This window comes from Ochotona princeps, chromosome 7 (assembly GCF_030435755.1).
Source record: "Ochotona princeps isolate mOchPri1 chromosome 7, mOchPri1.hap1, whole genome shotgun sequence".
In the NCBI taxonomy this organism is placed as follows: domain Eukaryota; kingdom Metazoa; phylum Chordata; class Mammalia; order Lagomorpha; family Ochotonidae; genus Ochotona; species Ochotona princeps.
This window is the reverse complement of record NC_080838.1, coordinates 65107831-65123521: the sequence shown is the minus strand read 5'-3', so window position 1 is coordinate 65123521 and position 15691 is coordinate 65107831. Positions and strand designations below refer to the sequence as shown.

At 42.8% G+C, this 15691-nt stretch overlaps 1 protein-coding gene across 1 annotated transcript in view; it reads left to right on the top strand.

Moving 5' to 3' along the window:
- The window catches only part of FRAS1 (Fraser extracellular matrix complex subunit 1), a 277676-nt gene that overhangs the window by 78730 nt on the left and 183255 nt on the right, over positions 1 to 15691 (top strand). Inside the window, exons 17-19 of the mRNA XM_058666643.1 lie at positions 753 to 929; positions 13166 to 13306; positions 15445 to 15588. Of these exons, the coding sequence (XP_058522626.1) occupies positions 753 to 929; positions 13166 to 13306; positions 15445 to 15588 (462 nt within the window). The remainder of the gene's footprint in view (positions 1 to 752; positions 930 to 13165; positions 13307 to 15444; positions 15589 to 15691) is intronic.

Below are 15691 nucleotides of genomic sequence, written 5' to 3'. Positions count from 1 at the left end.
GATTTGCAATTAATCTATAGCAGGCTAGTTGTTAAGTCGATAATTTGGTATGGGCCAACAATGATGCTATAAATATCCAAATGGCCCTTACCAGGAGGGAGGGAGGGAGGGAAGCAGGGAGGGAGAGACAGAGACAGAGAAAGAAAGAAAATTCTGACTCTGGAGTCTTATAAAGAAAAGGAAGCTCAACTGTATCAAAATGTGGGTATGAGATCATCTTGAGTAGTGTTTGATTTTCACAGCATCAAGGGAAAACAAACTGTTATGTGAGGTTTTCATTGCTGCTCAGGAAACAGCCTTTCTCCAGATAAATAGTAAGAGAAATTTCTTGTCTAGGCCTCTACATTGTGTACAAGGGATGACATATCGGGTGACAATGCATGACTGGTTTTGCAAAGGACATAGTGGTCTTCATCTAAATGCTCCTGGAAATCTTCAGCAACACCTGAGAACATCATGTGAAAGCATCGTTCAGGGCTTTTTCTTTCCCAGAGAGCCAAGCCAGTATTGACCAGGTCATGAGTTTTTTATGATCTAGCCAGACAGCCCTCACTGACCTGAGAGATGTGGCTTTTGCCACCCCTATCACTGTGCCTCTTAGAGATACTAGTATCCCCATTTGCTTTGTGTAGAAAAATAAGGACACACCTGGAGAGCTGTTCTAGGTGGTTTTGAATTAAGGAAGGACACCTGTTGGCCACAACATGTACTTGATGCTTGGGTTACTTTCTGTGTTTTGTTCCTCCACACAGACTGTCATCCATCCTGCCTGGCTTGTGTGGGTCCTGAGCCCTCTCAGTGCACCAGGTGTGCAAAGCCCGAGGAGGGACTGCAGGTCCAGCAGGTTTCTGGGGCACAGGTCCCCTATGGGGAGTGTCTGCCCCAATGCAGAGCCCAGTTTTACTTGGAGAGCACTGGACTATGTGAAGGTGAGTAAGCATGATTTGTAAAAATTCTGGGTGGTTTTGGGCATACCTCTGTGTGATCCAGTGAGATAGGACTGAAACACGGAACACTTGTGTGTGTTTTTTTGTTTTTTTTTTTTCACATAAGAAGTATTCTAGAATGCTCGTGAGAGAAATGGGAGGCTGAATTGTAGAACAGTGATCCCCTTGTCTGTTCCTACCACCCCCTTTGAGTCACAGATGAGCTTAAAGAGCTGAGTCCCTCATGTAGCATCCTCACAGTTGCCTTCTCAGAAGTATCACACGTTCTTTAAGACCACTGTGGACAGCTGCGAGACCCAGGGTTCGTTGTCAAGTTCAGTTTATTATTTCTGCTGATCTGCCATGCTGAATAGGAATCAGTCCTTTTAAGGGCAAAACCTGGGATTTTGTCAACATTTAGAAGTGATTCCTGCCCTACCTTGGCATATTACCTGCAGGGAAGGGATGACATCTTGGGTAATTTGACTCAATAATCAGATCATCAATGAGTTGTCAGAAGGTGAAAAGGAAGGTATCATTTCCTGAGAGTCACCTTGCTGTTGTTTGACTCTCAAGATAGTTGGATAGTCATTACTGTTGTATTTTTCATTGTAAGTATAACATATTTATTAAAGGGAATTTTGAATGTGGAAGAGTAATGTGAATGTAAGAAAGTAATCCACCAAACAAGGTGAGCCCAATTGCCCTTTACCATTTTGCAAGAGTATCTATGAATCTTTATTCTCATTCAGCGTTTTCAGTGTTTATTTTACAGCATCACTGTAAGCCTGTTGCAATTTGGTGTCTTACAAATCAACTTATTGAAGTTACTTTAATTTCACATTAGAACATATCCTCAGCTGGAAAGATTGTGTTTCAAGGTCAGATTAAGACTTCAGACACAGTCTGCATAGCACAGTAAGAAGTAAACAGAATTAGTGAACTAATATTATGGTGCAATGGGTTAAGTCACTGCCTGTGACACTGGAACCCAATATGAGCAGCTGTTAGAGCCTCAAATGCTGCACTTCAGATCCAGCTCTGTGCTAATGTGCTAGGGGAGCAGCTGAAGATGAGCCAAGTGCTTGGGCCCGTAACACCTGTATGGGAGATCAGCTGGAGTGGCTTTCACTTGTTTCAGCCTCAGCTGTTCTATTCATTCATTCATTCATTCATTCATTCTCTATTAGAGAGTTAAAATAAATAAATAAATAAATAAATAAATAAATAAATAAATAAATAAATGTTTCCGAATATATGTAGTATTTGAACACTGGAAGCCAGAGCCAGGCATGGAATAGGTAGCTTTCCTGCTATGTTTCTGCCAGAAGCATAGGAGATTAGGAATGCAAGAGTGGTTGGTAAATGACAAAGCTCCAAGCTCTGTAGGTATAGGTATAGTCTATATGCTCAGATGTTCAGGTGAATGAGAAAGTGGTACCCAGGAAGTCCCCTCTCCAGGGGCATTACAGTGATACCCAGAGGAGCCTCTACTTTCCAGACATCACAATTCCCACTCTAGTGTGCACTATCCAAACTCTCCCAGGCCCCTTAAACTCCTGAGACACTGTTTACATAACTACTGCCGAATATAGCAATCTTTTGTGATGCTATGTTACAGTCCCAATGTTGTCCCAAAGTGCATGCCACACAACCACCCCACTCTAGGGATTGGCTACTTCCATGGGGGCCAGTGTTTCTCCTTCTTAATGGCAGGGAAATGTAAGCAATCACTCTTTTCTCTCTGTTTAATAGCATCTCAAATCTCTTCTAGGGATTAGGTTAACTAAACAAGTTTCTTCAGGCCACTCTGGCTTCTGGCAAACCCAGACCCCCTAAGGAATCTAGTTACAGTTCCCAACTACTGACAGATGAGGGAAAGGATATGGAGAAAGTGTAACTTCTTTTCTCTTGCCTCACTCACTTACTCTTATTGTCATTATAATTTTTTGGCCCACATTGCTGCAGAAGTTATTTTTTTACTTGTTAGAATATGTGAAATCCATCTATATAATTTTAGACAGCTGTGTACTGTGTTTCCTGAGGTTTGAGTGGAGACCAAAGAGGTATTGAAACTGCACAAACACTGGACTTTCCAAGAATGCAGAGGATGCCATGTGGGAGATGTGGCTTTTGTGGTACTTGGGTCAAGGCTAGAGAGGCCACAGGAGCCTAAAGGAGATTCCTCACTGTCACCTAATGACACAGGATTTACCCTTGGCATGGTGATCCTGGGGAAAATGAGACAAAAATCTTTGCAAACTACTCAGTGCAGTCAGCTGTTACTTACAATTCTGAGCACTGTGTCTGTAGCAACCGATGGCAATTAGGAATGGATCTAGAAGAAGGGGGGAGAGGCTAAACTGTTGAAAAGAGTGGTAAATAAATGAAAATTAAAGTGATTTGTACTGTTCAGCCCAGAAGATATAATATCATGCATTTGATCCCCATGGCAAGCTGTGAGGCACTGCAAGAATAGAAGAAACTGATACTTGAGGTTGCAACTTGCTTGGTCATGTGGCCAGCATGAAATAGAATCCCATGGAACCTAAGCTCGTCTGAGTCCAATTGCTGTGCTTATCATCATCACACAGCCTTGTGGCAGCCTCAGAAAGGGGGCAGATGCCTGTTGGAGTTGGTGCAGCTGCTGGTCTTCTTCCCATATGGGAGGAGGAGGAACATGGTACACTGATGCTGCTGCAGGATTGAGGCATCTTAAATGTACCAAAACATCCTTGACAAAGCCGAGCTGTCTGGGAATCTATGAGCCAACATCTTTGAAGAAGGATTAGAATGTAATCCCTCTAGAATGTTGTAATTGTGGTCCCACATGATAAGACTGGACTGACCCCTGAAGTCCCCAATAGTTCCATGATTTTATGCCTGTTAACACAATGTTGTTAAGCAGTATCACACAGATAGCTGTCTCTCGCATTTGTTAGCAAATCCCTGTGCAATCTCCACAAAGTAGATTGTTACTTTCAATTTACTCGTGATGAGAACATACCAGAGAGAGGTTAATTGAGTTGCTTACACTTCCATTGGGAATGTGGTGTGATCACCACCAATTGTTCCCAACCTCACCTGAGTGTTCAATATGTCGATGGATGTAGTTCCTGTCACTCATGCCATATTTCTGGAATCCTCTCTGCCTTCTCACGATTTTTGAAATGTTCCATTTTCAATTCTGCTGAAGTGCTGTGTATGGAATTAGGACTGGGAGTCCTGTGAGACTGCAAAGGGCTCTTCATGCTACATCTTCTCAGGAATAAATACCCTTGCTACTCTGCAGAATATTTTAAAATGTTGGAAATGTGTGTAAACATGTGAGTGTGTATGCTTATGTATGCTATTGAGAGGATTTGGGGATAGCACCTTTGGTCTCCAGTATTTTTCTATGTAGAATTGGAAACAGAAATTGCTTTCGGGAACTCCCCCTTTCTTGGAGACTGCAGTACATAGTGATTAGAATATTGTAATAGCTAATGAAAACAAGGGGCAGCTGCATTAGAGAAAGAAAGAATTTACTGAGAGGCTGCAGTAATGTCAGAAGTTATCATAGAAGTTTTCACTCCTAGCTCCATGGCACAGCTGGGATTATCTATCCCAAGATGATACCAGACTACACTCAAGATACTTGATGAAAGTGCAAGTCTGTGATTAGAAGACAAATATACATATATAGTCATATATAATTATATAAGCAATGTATTTATATATTTTATATAATTATTAACATGTACATAATTGACAGAATACATCAATGAAATAATATATGTGTATATAAAATTAAGACTCGATGAGCAAAGTGAACACTGCTTAGCAGAAGCTGCAGGACAGTTAGTTGTGTTCCTGACACAGAGGTACCTCCCAGGTGCCAGGCATTCCTAGGTATTGGGGATGCCCGTGTAGATGAGTCAGATGAAAATTTCTACTCTCATGGTCCTTACATTCCAGTGAAAGAATCAGATAATGAATGGAGGAATGAATGAATACATGAAGAGAATTCGTGTTATGCTCTGCAGTGATGGTCTGTCCAGGGAAGCCCACTCTGTAAGGCCAACATGGAGAAGAAGGAATGGGTGGAGACAGCTCCAAGCAGAAGAGTTGTGACTGATGGGGGTGGCCCACTGTGTGGGTTTGTCTAATGGTTTTGTCACATTGTCACAGTGGAAGCGGGAGCTTCTGAAAAATGGAGCTTTCGCTTTCACAGTACACTTCTTTTCTACGTGACCTCTATGTTTACAAAATGAGGTTAGAGTTGGTGCTGAAGAAACTCCTAATTCTAACATCTGGAGGATTTTTAATAGTCAACCAAATTTAGTGTGTGTTCACTAAGTTCCAACATGTAGGATGAGCTAAAAAAAGGCTCTTAATCATTTTCTTCAGACTTGCTCTCACCTGAGACTTCTCTAGCATTGACTGATTCAAATTTCTAATAAAAATTTAAACATAGAAACCAAATGTGAGTAGCATCTATCAGTCCTGCATTAAAACAAAGTCTCCAACACCGCTTGCGTCAGTCTCCTCGGCAGGTTCTCTGTGCCTCTGTGAGTCAGTCTGAGGCAGGATGCTCTGTTGCACCCCCTCTCCCCCGAGCTCACCAGCGTCATGAGTCTCTGTGCTTGGCTGTCTGTGGCAGCGCTGGGCTGGATAAGCAGGATAAAACACTTGGCGTTGCTTATCTCTTAAGAGGCCTTCCCTACCGGTGTCCCTACAACCAGGTCAGGCTGCTCAGCTCCACTTCACAGTCATCCTTTACTCCTGATAAATATTTTTTTAGGATTTAATTATTTTTGAAGATTTAGCATTTAGTTGAAGTCTCCCTGGAAGAGCACTTCTCATAGGAATCTCCTGGGACTCAGCATGCAGATTTTGTGATGTGGGGCGGGGTCTGAGATTCTGTCTTTGTGCTATACTCCGAATTGAGGCTGATGCCACTGGCCCAAGAACCATTGGTTGCATAAACAAAACTTGTAATTAAAGGAATGACATGCCTACCTACCACTGAGGAACTAGTATGCTTATTTCTCCCTAAAGTAGTTTTAAAAATGCTGATTTCACTTTCTTCTCATTGCTTGCATTATATGTTTTGCAGAAACTTTAGAATGTGCAAATGAAAAACATTGAATAAAAGCACCAATGACAGATTTAGCAAATAGGAGCATTCAGTGTATGTGGCTGACATTTCATAAATGCCCTCTCCTGCGTGGAATATCCCAAAATGACTATGTATTATTTATCTGAAATTCAAATTCTTCTGGTGTTCTATATTTGGAAATGTTACCTAAGACCCTTCCAAGTTCAAATACCTACTTTTATTCTTTTGGTATGGGTTTTTATAGTCACGTATCCATTGCATATACCCGTATGTGTTGCTTTATACTTTAGAAATTCCTTACAACCGTAAATTGTGTTATCAGGGGTCTGAGTGTACATGCATTTATGCCCATTTTACACTTAAAGAACATAAAGTGTAGAAGGAACCTGAGTGTTAGCAGTGGGAGACCCTTAGTTCTTATATGCAATGTAATTTTCTTCCTTCAAGAGTTTCTTTCTTTCCAAGCCGATGCCTGGCTCTTTGTGCCACCATAGAGCTTTACAATTTAACTTCAGACCAGGTCATCCAATTACGATGCAGCTCAATCACCATTAAACAATCTGGCAGTGGTGACCAGGACTAATATGAACACGGTCAGGATAATTAGATGAGCCACGTAATTGCCCCAATTCTGTGGCGAATTAGCGCTCGGTCTTTTCAATTCCCATAGCATTCAGCAGGAGAATTGGAAATAATGGAACTTTGAAGAAGAAGCTTTATTTTAAAAATGAACTCTGTGCTATATAATGAGTTTTTCATCTCTATCATCTAATGTATAGCGTATGTGTTTTTTTTTTTTTCCTAAAGAATGTAGTAATAAATCTTGCAGCAGCCCTTTTCCTGTATCAGCACCCTTGTCATTGTCCTGGAGTGGTGACAGAGTATTGTTCCAGCACACATTGGGGAATTTCTGTAACTCAGGTTCTCGACGCCTTCTTTTTTCAGTCTCAAAGACAGTTTGTTTCCCCAGGCTGGGTCTTTCTGTGCAGGACAACATTGCACAAAATCGATATAGACTTTGTATCAATTTAAAAACAAATAAGAAATTTGCCAGTGAATTTGGTTTATGAATTAGCTTGCTCTCAGGGAGCAGGGAGAAATAAAGTAGGCTGTGCATTTTGATCTATTTAGTTGTTGCCTTGACTCACCGAAGGCCTGAAGGCAGAGTTTTAATTAAACATATAAATGGACAGGAATCTGCTTGCACAGTTCAAGAGTATGTTACCGTGAAGTTGAATTTCTTTGCATCCATTGGATAAATAAAACATATGGAATCTATGTTAAGAAATTCTCTTTAATCAAGTCCCCAGGGTGCTGATATAAGCTATACAAATACATGCCTGGTGGCAAGGCTCTGTTGTCTTCACTTTCCCCTTCTCGCTTTTACAGCCTGGGTGTGGCCGGCTCTGGGGATGGAAAGATGAGAAAGACACAGCCCATGCCTTAAGGAAGGTCTGAGCAAGCAGGAGAGACTGACATCTGAACACAGAAAGAAAAGCACGTGTGCTGTGATTGCAGCCCGCACAGAGTCCAGAAACTGGAAAGAATACTGACTGTTGCCAAGGGGGAAGTCAGTGAGGACAGATTTGTAGGGAGAGAACTTGGCATGATTAAGGTTTTAAAGGATTACTGGGCGTTCCTCAGCAAGAGACTGTAGCAAAGGGCATTCTAGGCCAAGGAGAGTGCCTGTAGTGTTGGGAGAAGTAGATGGTGTTGGGTATTTCTGCAGCACAATGTGCCAAGAGGGGAACTAGCAGGACTCAGAGTACAGAGTGGAGGGTGGGTCATGTTGTGCAGGGTGTTGTGTGCTGTGCTAACGAGTCTGGAGCTTACAAATGGTATTGATAAACAATTGAAAGTAGGGAAATGGTCTGGTCACTTTGCATTTTGGAGTGATCCATCTGATGGTTGTGTGGCAAAAAAAACAAAATAGGGAGTGATAAGAGGGAGCTGGTTAGGATACTTCCACGCTGACATTAGTCATGATATTGGAAGCCTGGATTAAGAAACCAAGGGGATGTTGAAATTAGGGCAGATGTGACAGGAATAGGAAACAAAATCAGCCAAATCTTAATACCTAGTTGTGTTGCAAAACTACGTCCAGGGTAAGTCTGGGGTCCTCATGTGAGTGCCTTGGTACACAGCGGGGGGGCTACTGAGTGAGACTGGAAATATTAAAGAAATACCCAACATGATGCTGGTGGCAGGGGCTGATGATGAGTGTGTTTTGGGACTGATGTCATAGTTTATGTTAAAGGAATATGGGAGGAGTTTGAAAGTGGATAAGGAGTAATATTTTGGACATAAGGAGTGTAAGATAGCTGTGAAATGTTGAGAAGAGCGTTTTCCTAGTCTCTGCAGTAGATTTATGTGGTTGGAGTTCAAGGTAAAGGCTAGAGCTGCACTCATAAATTGTAGACTCACCAGCATGAAGGTCATCATTAGCGCTGCGCCTCAGCTTGCCAAAGCATGAGGAGAGGAAGGGCAGAGGGTCCAATTTGGGAAAGCTCCAATATTCTCGTGAGGTGGATAGCAGAGTAGGCGGTAGAGATGAGCAAAAAAGAACTAAGTGAATGTGACACCAATGTAGCCATGTATTGACCCACACAGGCTCACCTCCCCACCTATTTAGTCAGCGAGAGTTGACACATTGAGAAGGTGTAACATGCCAAGGCTGGGATGACTGTGATGCGTACACCGGATTCATGGATGGAAAAGATGGGACATTACCCTTAAAGTGTTCCCAATTTAGTGGGAAGAGGAAACAGAATGAAGAGAAGAAGTGGGCAATCAATTATGTTGGACTTTTTGTCTTTTAATCCTCCCCCACATTGAGACTTTTGCTGAACATCCTGGAGGTTTTCTGTATTGACATCCCATTTCCAGAGAAGCCTACCTCCAAAAATTGTTTTTACACTAAGGCAGGAGATTTTACCTGATGTGAAAGTAGGGATAGTGCACTTCATTATCATTAAAAGGAAAGAGAAGTTATAATATCTGTCGTAAATTTACATGGAAAATAGCATGAACAGAAAATGATGTTTTAATTGTGTTAGGTGTAATTTTTTCTGGAGTCAGGTTAACGTCTGCATAGCTGCCTAAGGATGCTTTGAGTGCTGACAATTTTAGTGCTTAAACACTTGGCTATGCTTCTTCAGAAATGTACTTAACCATCAACTGGAAAGCCAGCCTCTAAAAATATAGCATTACATGGAGGAATTATTCAGAGAACTTCTTTAAAATATCTGCCGCATTCTATCCTGTAATGGAGTTAGTCTTCCTTGACAGGTCTTAGGCTTCAGACAGAACTCCTGCTATGCACTCAGCTGCGGAAGGATCAAGCCCAATAAAAGTCACTGAAATACTGTCAACGTTTCCCAAACCAGCACAGAATTGAAGTTTCATGGGGTTGTTTTAAAGTTGCAGATGCAAATGCCTATGTTTACTGAAGCAGCATTACAGAGACAAAGAAACTTTGAGGCTGTCTCCCCCAGCACACCCTTTCCCTGACTGCTCACAGCAGCTAGATAGCTCATTATTTAGTTGATATTTCCAAGGAGGCAATTCTGAAGTCAGCCATAGTGATGTTTCGTGGGGCGTTATTACTAAAATCTAGGTAGTGGCAAAGGGACGTTCTGTTGCTCATTCTTGGCCCACCATCTTTTCAAATTGCACATCCTCTCCCTTTCCTGTTTTGTGTCATTCAGTAATGACCTCAATTCATATCACGTCAAGCTATTACATTGATGTTGTGACCAAGTGGAATGAAATAAACTGTGCTAGAGCTCATCATACATTAATTCATCTTTCTTCAGTCTTCAATTCCACTGTGATACATTTTGATTTCCTCTTTATTGAGGAGTTTTAATAGGAAGATCTGGGTCTTTTGCAATATTATGAAGTCTAATATAAACATATTGGTATTATAAGTATATTTATTTTGCTATGTAAAAAAAAGCTGTTGCCTCACATTCCTTCTGCATGTCATTCCAGAAAGCTCTGTTGTTGACAATATAATTTAGCTGTTTCGTGAAGTATTACCACCTATATTTCTTTTGCACGCTGTTACATTTTGTGTTGAGCATGTCTTCAATAAGAGGCTAACATATATATCTTATAATTTTGTTTTAATATCACTTTACCTATTCCCATTTTGGTTTTTGAGGAAGATTGTGACAATCAAATTTGTAATTGTGTTTTGTGCTAATAGAGCCATTTGTAAAGTATTCTAAAACTAAAGGAGATTAATTTTAAAATACGGCTTTAGCTTCTGTTTTTCATTTGATTAAAAAATTCTTGAGTAAATATAAAGTTCTTCAGTAATCTCAGGGTTGATAGTCAAGACATCAGTCAACCAGTGAGGCAGAAGCACTGTCCAATGAGAATGAACATTAGCCCTAGCTGTTGAGCAGGTCCCAGAGGGTCTCCTGGTTCAGGTGTTAAACCTGTAGGTGAAAGATTATGGGCAAGAAGGATGCTCGGGTGATATTCAAGGCTGCAGCAAAGCAATAGAAGTGTAGTGTTATAGCCATATACCAAGCAGTGTGGAGGTTGTTTAATACATTAACAACCACCATTGATAGACCAGAATGCCTGAGCTCAGTATTGGCTCTCTCTCTCTGTGTCGCAGATTACATGCCACATTTTATTAGAGGATGGCGAAAATAGAAATCCCAGTGGTGTAAAATCACATCAGGTTGTTCCATTCCTGTTGGCCTGCCAAGTCTTCTGGGTACTTGTTGATGGAGGCAATAAGAACTCAGAGGGCTGTCTCTGCAGCTTAGAGGATCTGGTCCTTCATAGAGAAGATGACCTAAAGTGCATGATGTCACCTGCATGGGGAAGAACCAGGTCTTAGTCTACTCATGACGGTTACCCCGCCCCTGGACTTGTCAAGGCTCAATAATGAACCATTAGTGGTGAATGGCTGGCTGTCCTAAAATGTAAGTTTTATTATTCAGTTGTGGCAAGGTCAGTTGATCAGAAACCTGCTGCCTTTGAAAACAGTTACTCACAGCTTCCAAGAGGAAGGAATAATCCAGGACGTGAAGAGCCCTTTGGAGAAGCACATCAGTCAAACCAGAAGCAGAGGAGAAACAGAGGAGTATGGGAATGAACTCTGTGTGGTTTCCTAGGAGAGAATGGGTGAGGCAGGGTGAGCAGGTGGATAGTAGAGACAGCCTCAGTGACCTGTGGGTATATAGGAGCTGTCTGGTTGTCCAGTATCTGGCCTGGAACAGAAGAGGATAAATAAGGGAGGTGTGTGTACACGTGAGTGCACATGGACATGCATGTGTGTAGTGGAGGGAAGGGGAATGCTTGACTCTGCAGTGGTGAGTTTGCACATGAAAGGCGTGCTCTCAAGCATTTGCTGTTTGGCGAGTCTCGCCCTGGGAGGGGCAATGTCTATAGAACCAACTTGGTCCCACAAGTCAGATTCAAAAACATAAACATGACAATCCAGGAAATGACACAAATAGCCCTTTGTCCTTGTAGATCCCGGGAAGGCTAGCAGAGAGGTTTTCTTTCTCATTGCTTTCTTTATTCCTTGTACCTGTGGGTACCGCTAACATAGCCCTTAATGTTGATCATTAGTTATAGCTAAGATTTATTAAGCCCTTACTCTGTGTCCAGCACCATCCTAAGAAATTCACCTGCATCAGCCAAATTAGTGTTCACATCTCCCCATGCAGTAGGTACTGCTGTGTCCTTGTTTTATAAATGAGGAAGCAAGAGCCTTGAGAAATTATGTAACTGAGTCAAGGTCATGGGGACCAGTGATGCTCTGCACTCACTCTGTACTATGCCAGGCAGCTTCAAAAAACTCGGGGAAACTATGCATGATGAATGGACCATGTGTGGATTTCAGATTTTTTTTCCCCAAAATAAACTTAGCTTTTTCTTAGGATTTGTTATATTTATTTGAAAGAGTTATAGAGAAAGAGGGAAGGGAGACAGGTCTCCTAGTCACTAGTTCTCTTGCCCAAATGCCTGCAAAGGCTGGGGCTTGGCCAGGCTAGAGCCAGGGACCAGGGGTATTTCTGGGTCACCCGTGTGGGTACAGTGACTCAAGCATTTGGGCCATTCTCTGCTACTTTTCCAGGTACTCTGGCAGGGAGCTGGATCAGAAGTAGAACAGCCATGACTTGAACCAGTGCCCATATGGGATCTGGCACCTTAGGGGGCAGTTTAATCCGCTTTGCCACAGTGTGAATCCCCAACAAACTTAACTTTGAATTCAGTTTTTCCACAAAAATTTTATATTCTTTTTAAAATTTATTTATTTTTATTGGAAAGTCAGAGTTACAGTGAGAAGGAGAGACAGTATGATCTTCCATCTGTTGGTTCACTCCCCAAGTGGCCACAATGGCCAAAACTGAACCAATCTGATGCCAGGAGTCCGGAACTTCTTCCCAGGCCCCATGCAGGTGCAGGGTCCCAAGGCTTTGGGCCTTCCTCTGCTGCTATCCCAGACCACAAGCAGGGATCTGGAGGGGAAGTGGAGTAGCCAGGATACAAACCAGAGTCCTTTTGGCATCTCGGGCCATGCTACGCAATGACTTTAGCCACCAGGCTACCATTCTGCGTCCTTTATACCCTTCTGTAGTCTCTATCTCATTGTATCCTAGTTGCCTGCTCACAGGCCTGTTATTGCAGCTTGTTAGAACAGCTCAGAATGCTGGATGATTTCAAAATGCTCCTCTGTGTATTTCTTGTCTGAATCACAGAGTAGCCGTTTTAAAAACGTCTGGGACGTTGCTTCTCTTTGACAGCCTGGTCAGCTGGTTAGTATCTGGTGACAGTTTGAGGGCTGTCTCAACGGAGGGACAACTATTTTATGGCTTCTTTTTATTTGATGTTCTCTGAGAATGGGAACTTGGGAAGAAAGAAATGTATGACTCTACCATTATTTCTGTTACATGACATCTTTGCTTTACAGAATCTGGGTTCTAAAAATGCATGCTTTGCAGGTGCCTGCCTTTATCAAGAAATATGTGAGATGTACTTGGTGTGCTTGTGAAAACCAAATGAATGTGCAAAACTGACTCCAACCTTGAAAAGTTTGCATCAGAGATGTAGCTGTTCTGTGTCCTGTGGGGTTTTCCTGACGGTCTTCTCTGCCTTCTCTTTCTCCTAGCTTGTCACCAATCCTGTCTGAGTTGTGCAGGAAAGAGCCCACAGAACTGCACCATCTGCAGGCCTGCCCATGTGATGCTGGATGGACGGTGCCTCCCCCAGTGCCCAGATGGCTACTTTAACCAGGAAGGTACTTGCACAGGTGAGTATGCAACGTGCTGCGCATGTTCCCAGCCCCGTGTTTTGTTTTCATAGTGCAGCCAGACACTGCCATTACTGTACCAGGGAGTGATGTTCGGCTGTGAAACTTTGTCTTACATTTACAGGTCAAAGGCTATAGTGTTGAGAACAAGAGGCATTCTGTTTGTTCAATAAGGGTGTGAACTCTGAGCTGGGTTCCCTCTTGCCTGGGAGGCCAGAAACCTCGTGGATATTGGGAGCATGGGTTGAGGGTCACCAATAACCCCTCATCTCAAAAGCACCAACTTTCAAACAGATAATCTGTTGTTTTTCTCCATAGCTGATAGGAAAAAGCTTATTGTAACGAAATTGCATTCTTGGAGCCCAAGAATATGTGGCAAATTTATAAAATTCTTTTAAGTACATTAACAATTGAATTGGTAAACTGCTTTTAGTCTTAATTCCAAAGGGGAAGTTTAGAATGGACATGCATTGAGATTATTTCCGATCATCAGTTTTTATTCAGGAATTTCCTTCGCTTTCCCAAGAATCTTTTTTAATCTCTCTGGGGCCCTGGGGAAAATTACTTTAAACACCAGCAAGCTCGATGAGGTAACACCCCTGGCACCTTTGTCATTGGGGTTGCTCTTGAAGACTGTTTCCCTTCACGATTTCTAGCCCCGTAGGCTTGCCGGTGTGTGTTCAATCATTTAGTAAAATGGAGTCTGAGAAACCACCACTTTCCTCTGTCTGCCTGAAACTCACAGATGGATGGTACCACCAGCAGCAGGGCACCCAGGTCATGGGAAAGATTCCAGTGGGGAGGAAGAACAGGGTGGTGGAAATCATCCTGAGAATGCCAGTATCTTCTTTGGCAAAGGCCAGAGTCTCAGGAATGTGGACGGGGTGATAGTGGGTGCTATCCTAATCAGTAGGTCATTTTTTTTTTTATTTTTTGCCTGCTGACTCTTTATTATACCTTATCTCCTCTTGGCCTCTTGCCAAAAGTGAGTTTACTCCAAATCAGTGCCTTTGCTTTCCAGCAGCCACGTGCCAGCAGGGAACTCATCAATTCCAGCAAGCTCAACCCAGCACCAGCCCCTCCACTCCCCTCCTCTTGGACTTAAATTTGGATGGACCTCCTTGTCGTTGGAAAGGAATCCGTCCATCTCCTTCCATGTGCTTGCTCCTGCTGTCTGCATTGGCAACAGAAACGCAGCTGCAGTTGCAACCTGCTTTGATTCCCTGCCATGCTTATCTTTATTGTCTGCACCTTACAGGGACTCGTGGTTTTTTCTTTTTTCTTCAGTGTAGTACTTCTAGTTCATTAGGTGGTTTTTCTGGAGAAGACATAGCTTTGACATAAGTTTGTCTAAAGAACTGAGCTCCAGATGTAGTCCATGATAGCTTCCACAAAGAGGATTTTTTTTTTCCTGTTCTTGGTATTTTAATTAAGTATCGCTGATAAAACAGGCATTGGAGTCGTGGCCTGAAGGGAAAGTCTGGCTGGCATCTACTGGGGCGAGAAGTTTCTGTATCACTGGCTGTGGACACTGCCCCTTTGCCAGCACTTTTGAGCACGTTCCAGTCTTGCATCTTGTTCTTTCTTAGAATCGGAGCAGCAGGGATGGGGGAATCTCACTACTGCTGCTTGGGCTGTGAACTTGGATTTGAAGTTCCTGACTCAGAGGACTGGATGTGGCCATGCTGGTCCTTCTGCAATGAGTGGATTGATTACTGAAATTAGTATAGCTCCAGATTCTGTGTATGTGTTGAGACTCTTAGGGATGAGGAATGTTTAGCCCTTGGGCCATGTGAAGCCCATGAAATCAGTTGATCTGCCAACCACAAAACGAACTTGAAATTCAATAAATCTATAGCAGACTAATTTTTCAGTTGTCAATTTTGCATGACCTGGGGAATGATGTTATAAATACCCAAAGGACCCTTGGCAGAGAACAGCAGGAACCTCGCCCCTACCTGTAGAGAGGGTTCACATTGACACCAGAAATGCAGTTGCCTGCAATGGCATGCAGGATTACTCTGCCATCTTCAGTGAATGATTATAGCATAACTTGTGGAGTGCATTGAACATGCCATGTGTTTACGTGTTGACCTGTTCGTTTCAGTTCTAGCTTTTATTCTCTTCCCAAACCCCAGCATGCCACCCAAGCTGCAGGCAGTGCCACGGGCCATCGGAATCTGACTGCATCTCCTGTCACCCTCACATCACCCTTAGCAGTGGAATCTGCAGGACCAGCTGCAAGGAAGAGCAGTTCCTCAGCCTTGTAGGACATTGCACTGGTGAGTGACCACTCCTGCAGGCTCCCTAGAAATCCCTGAGGCTGCTGCCAGGGATTGTCACTCTGGACTGGATGGGGCCCTTGGACCTGATCTCTGTCTTAAA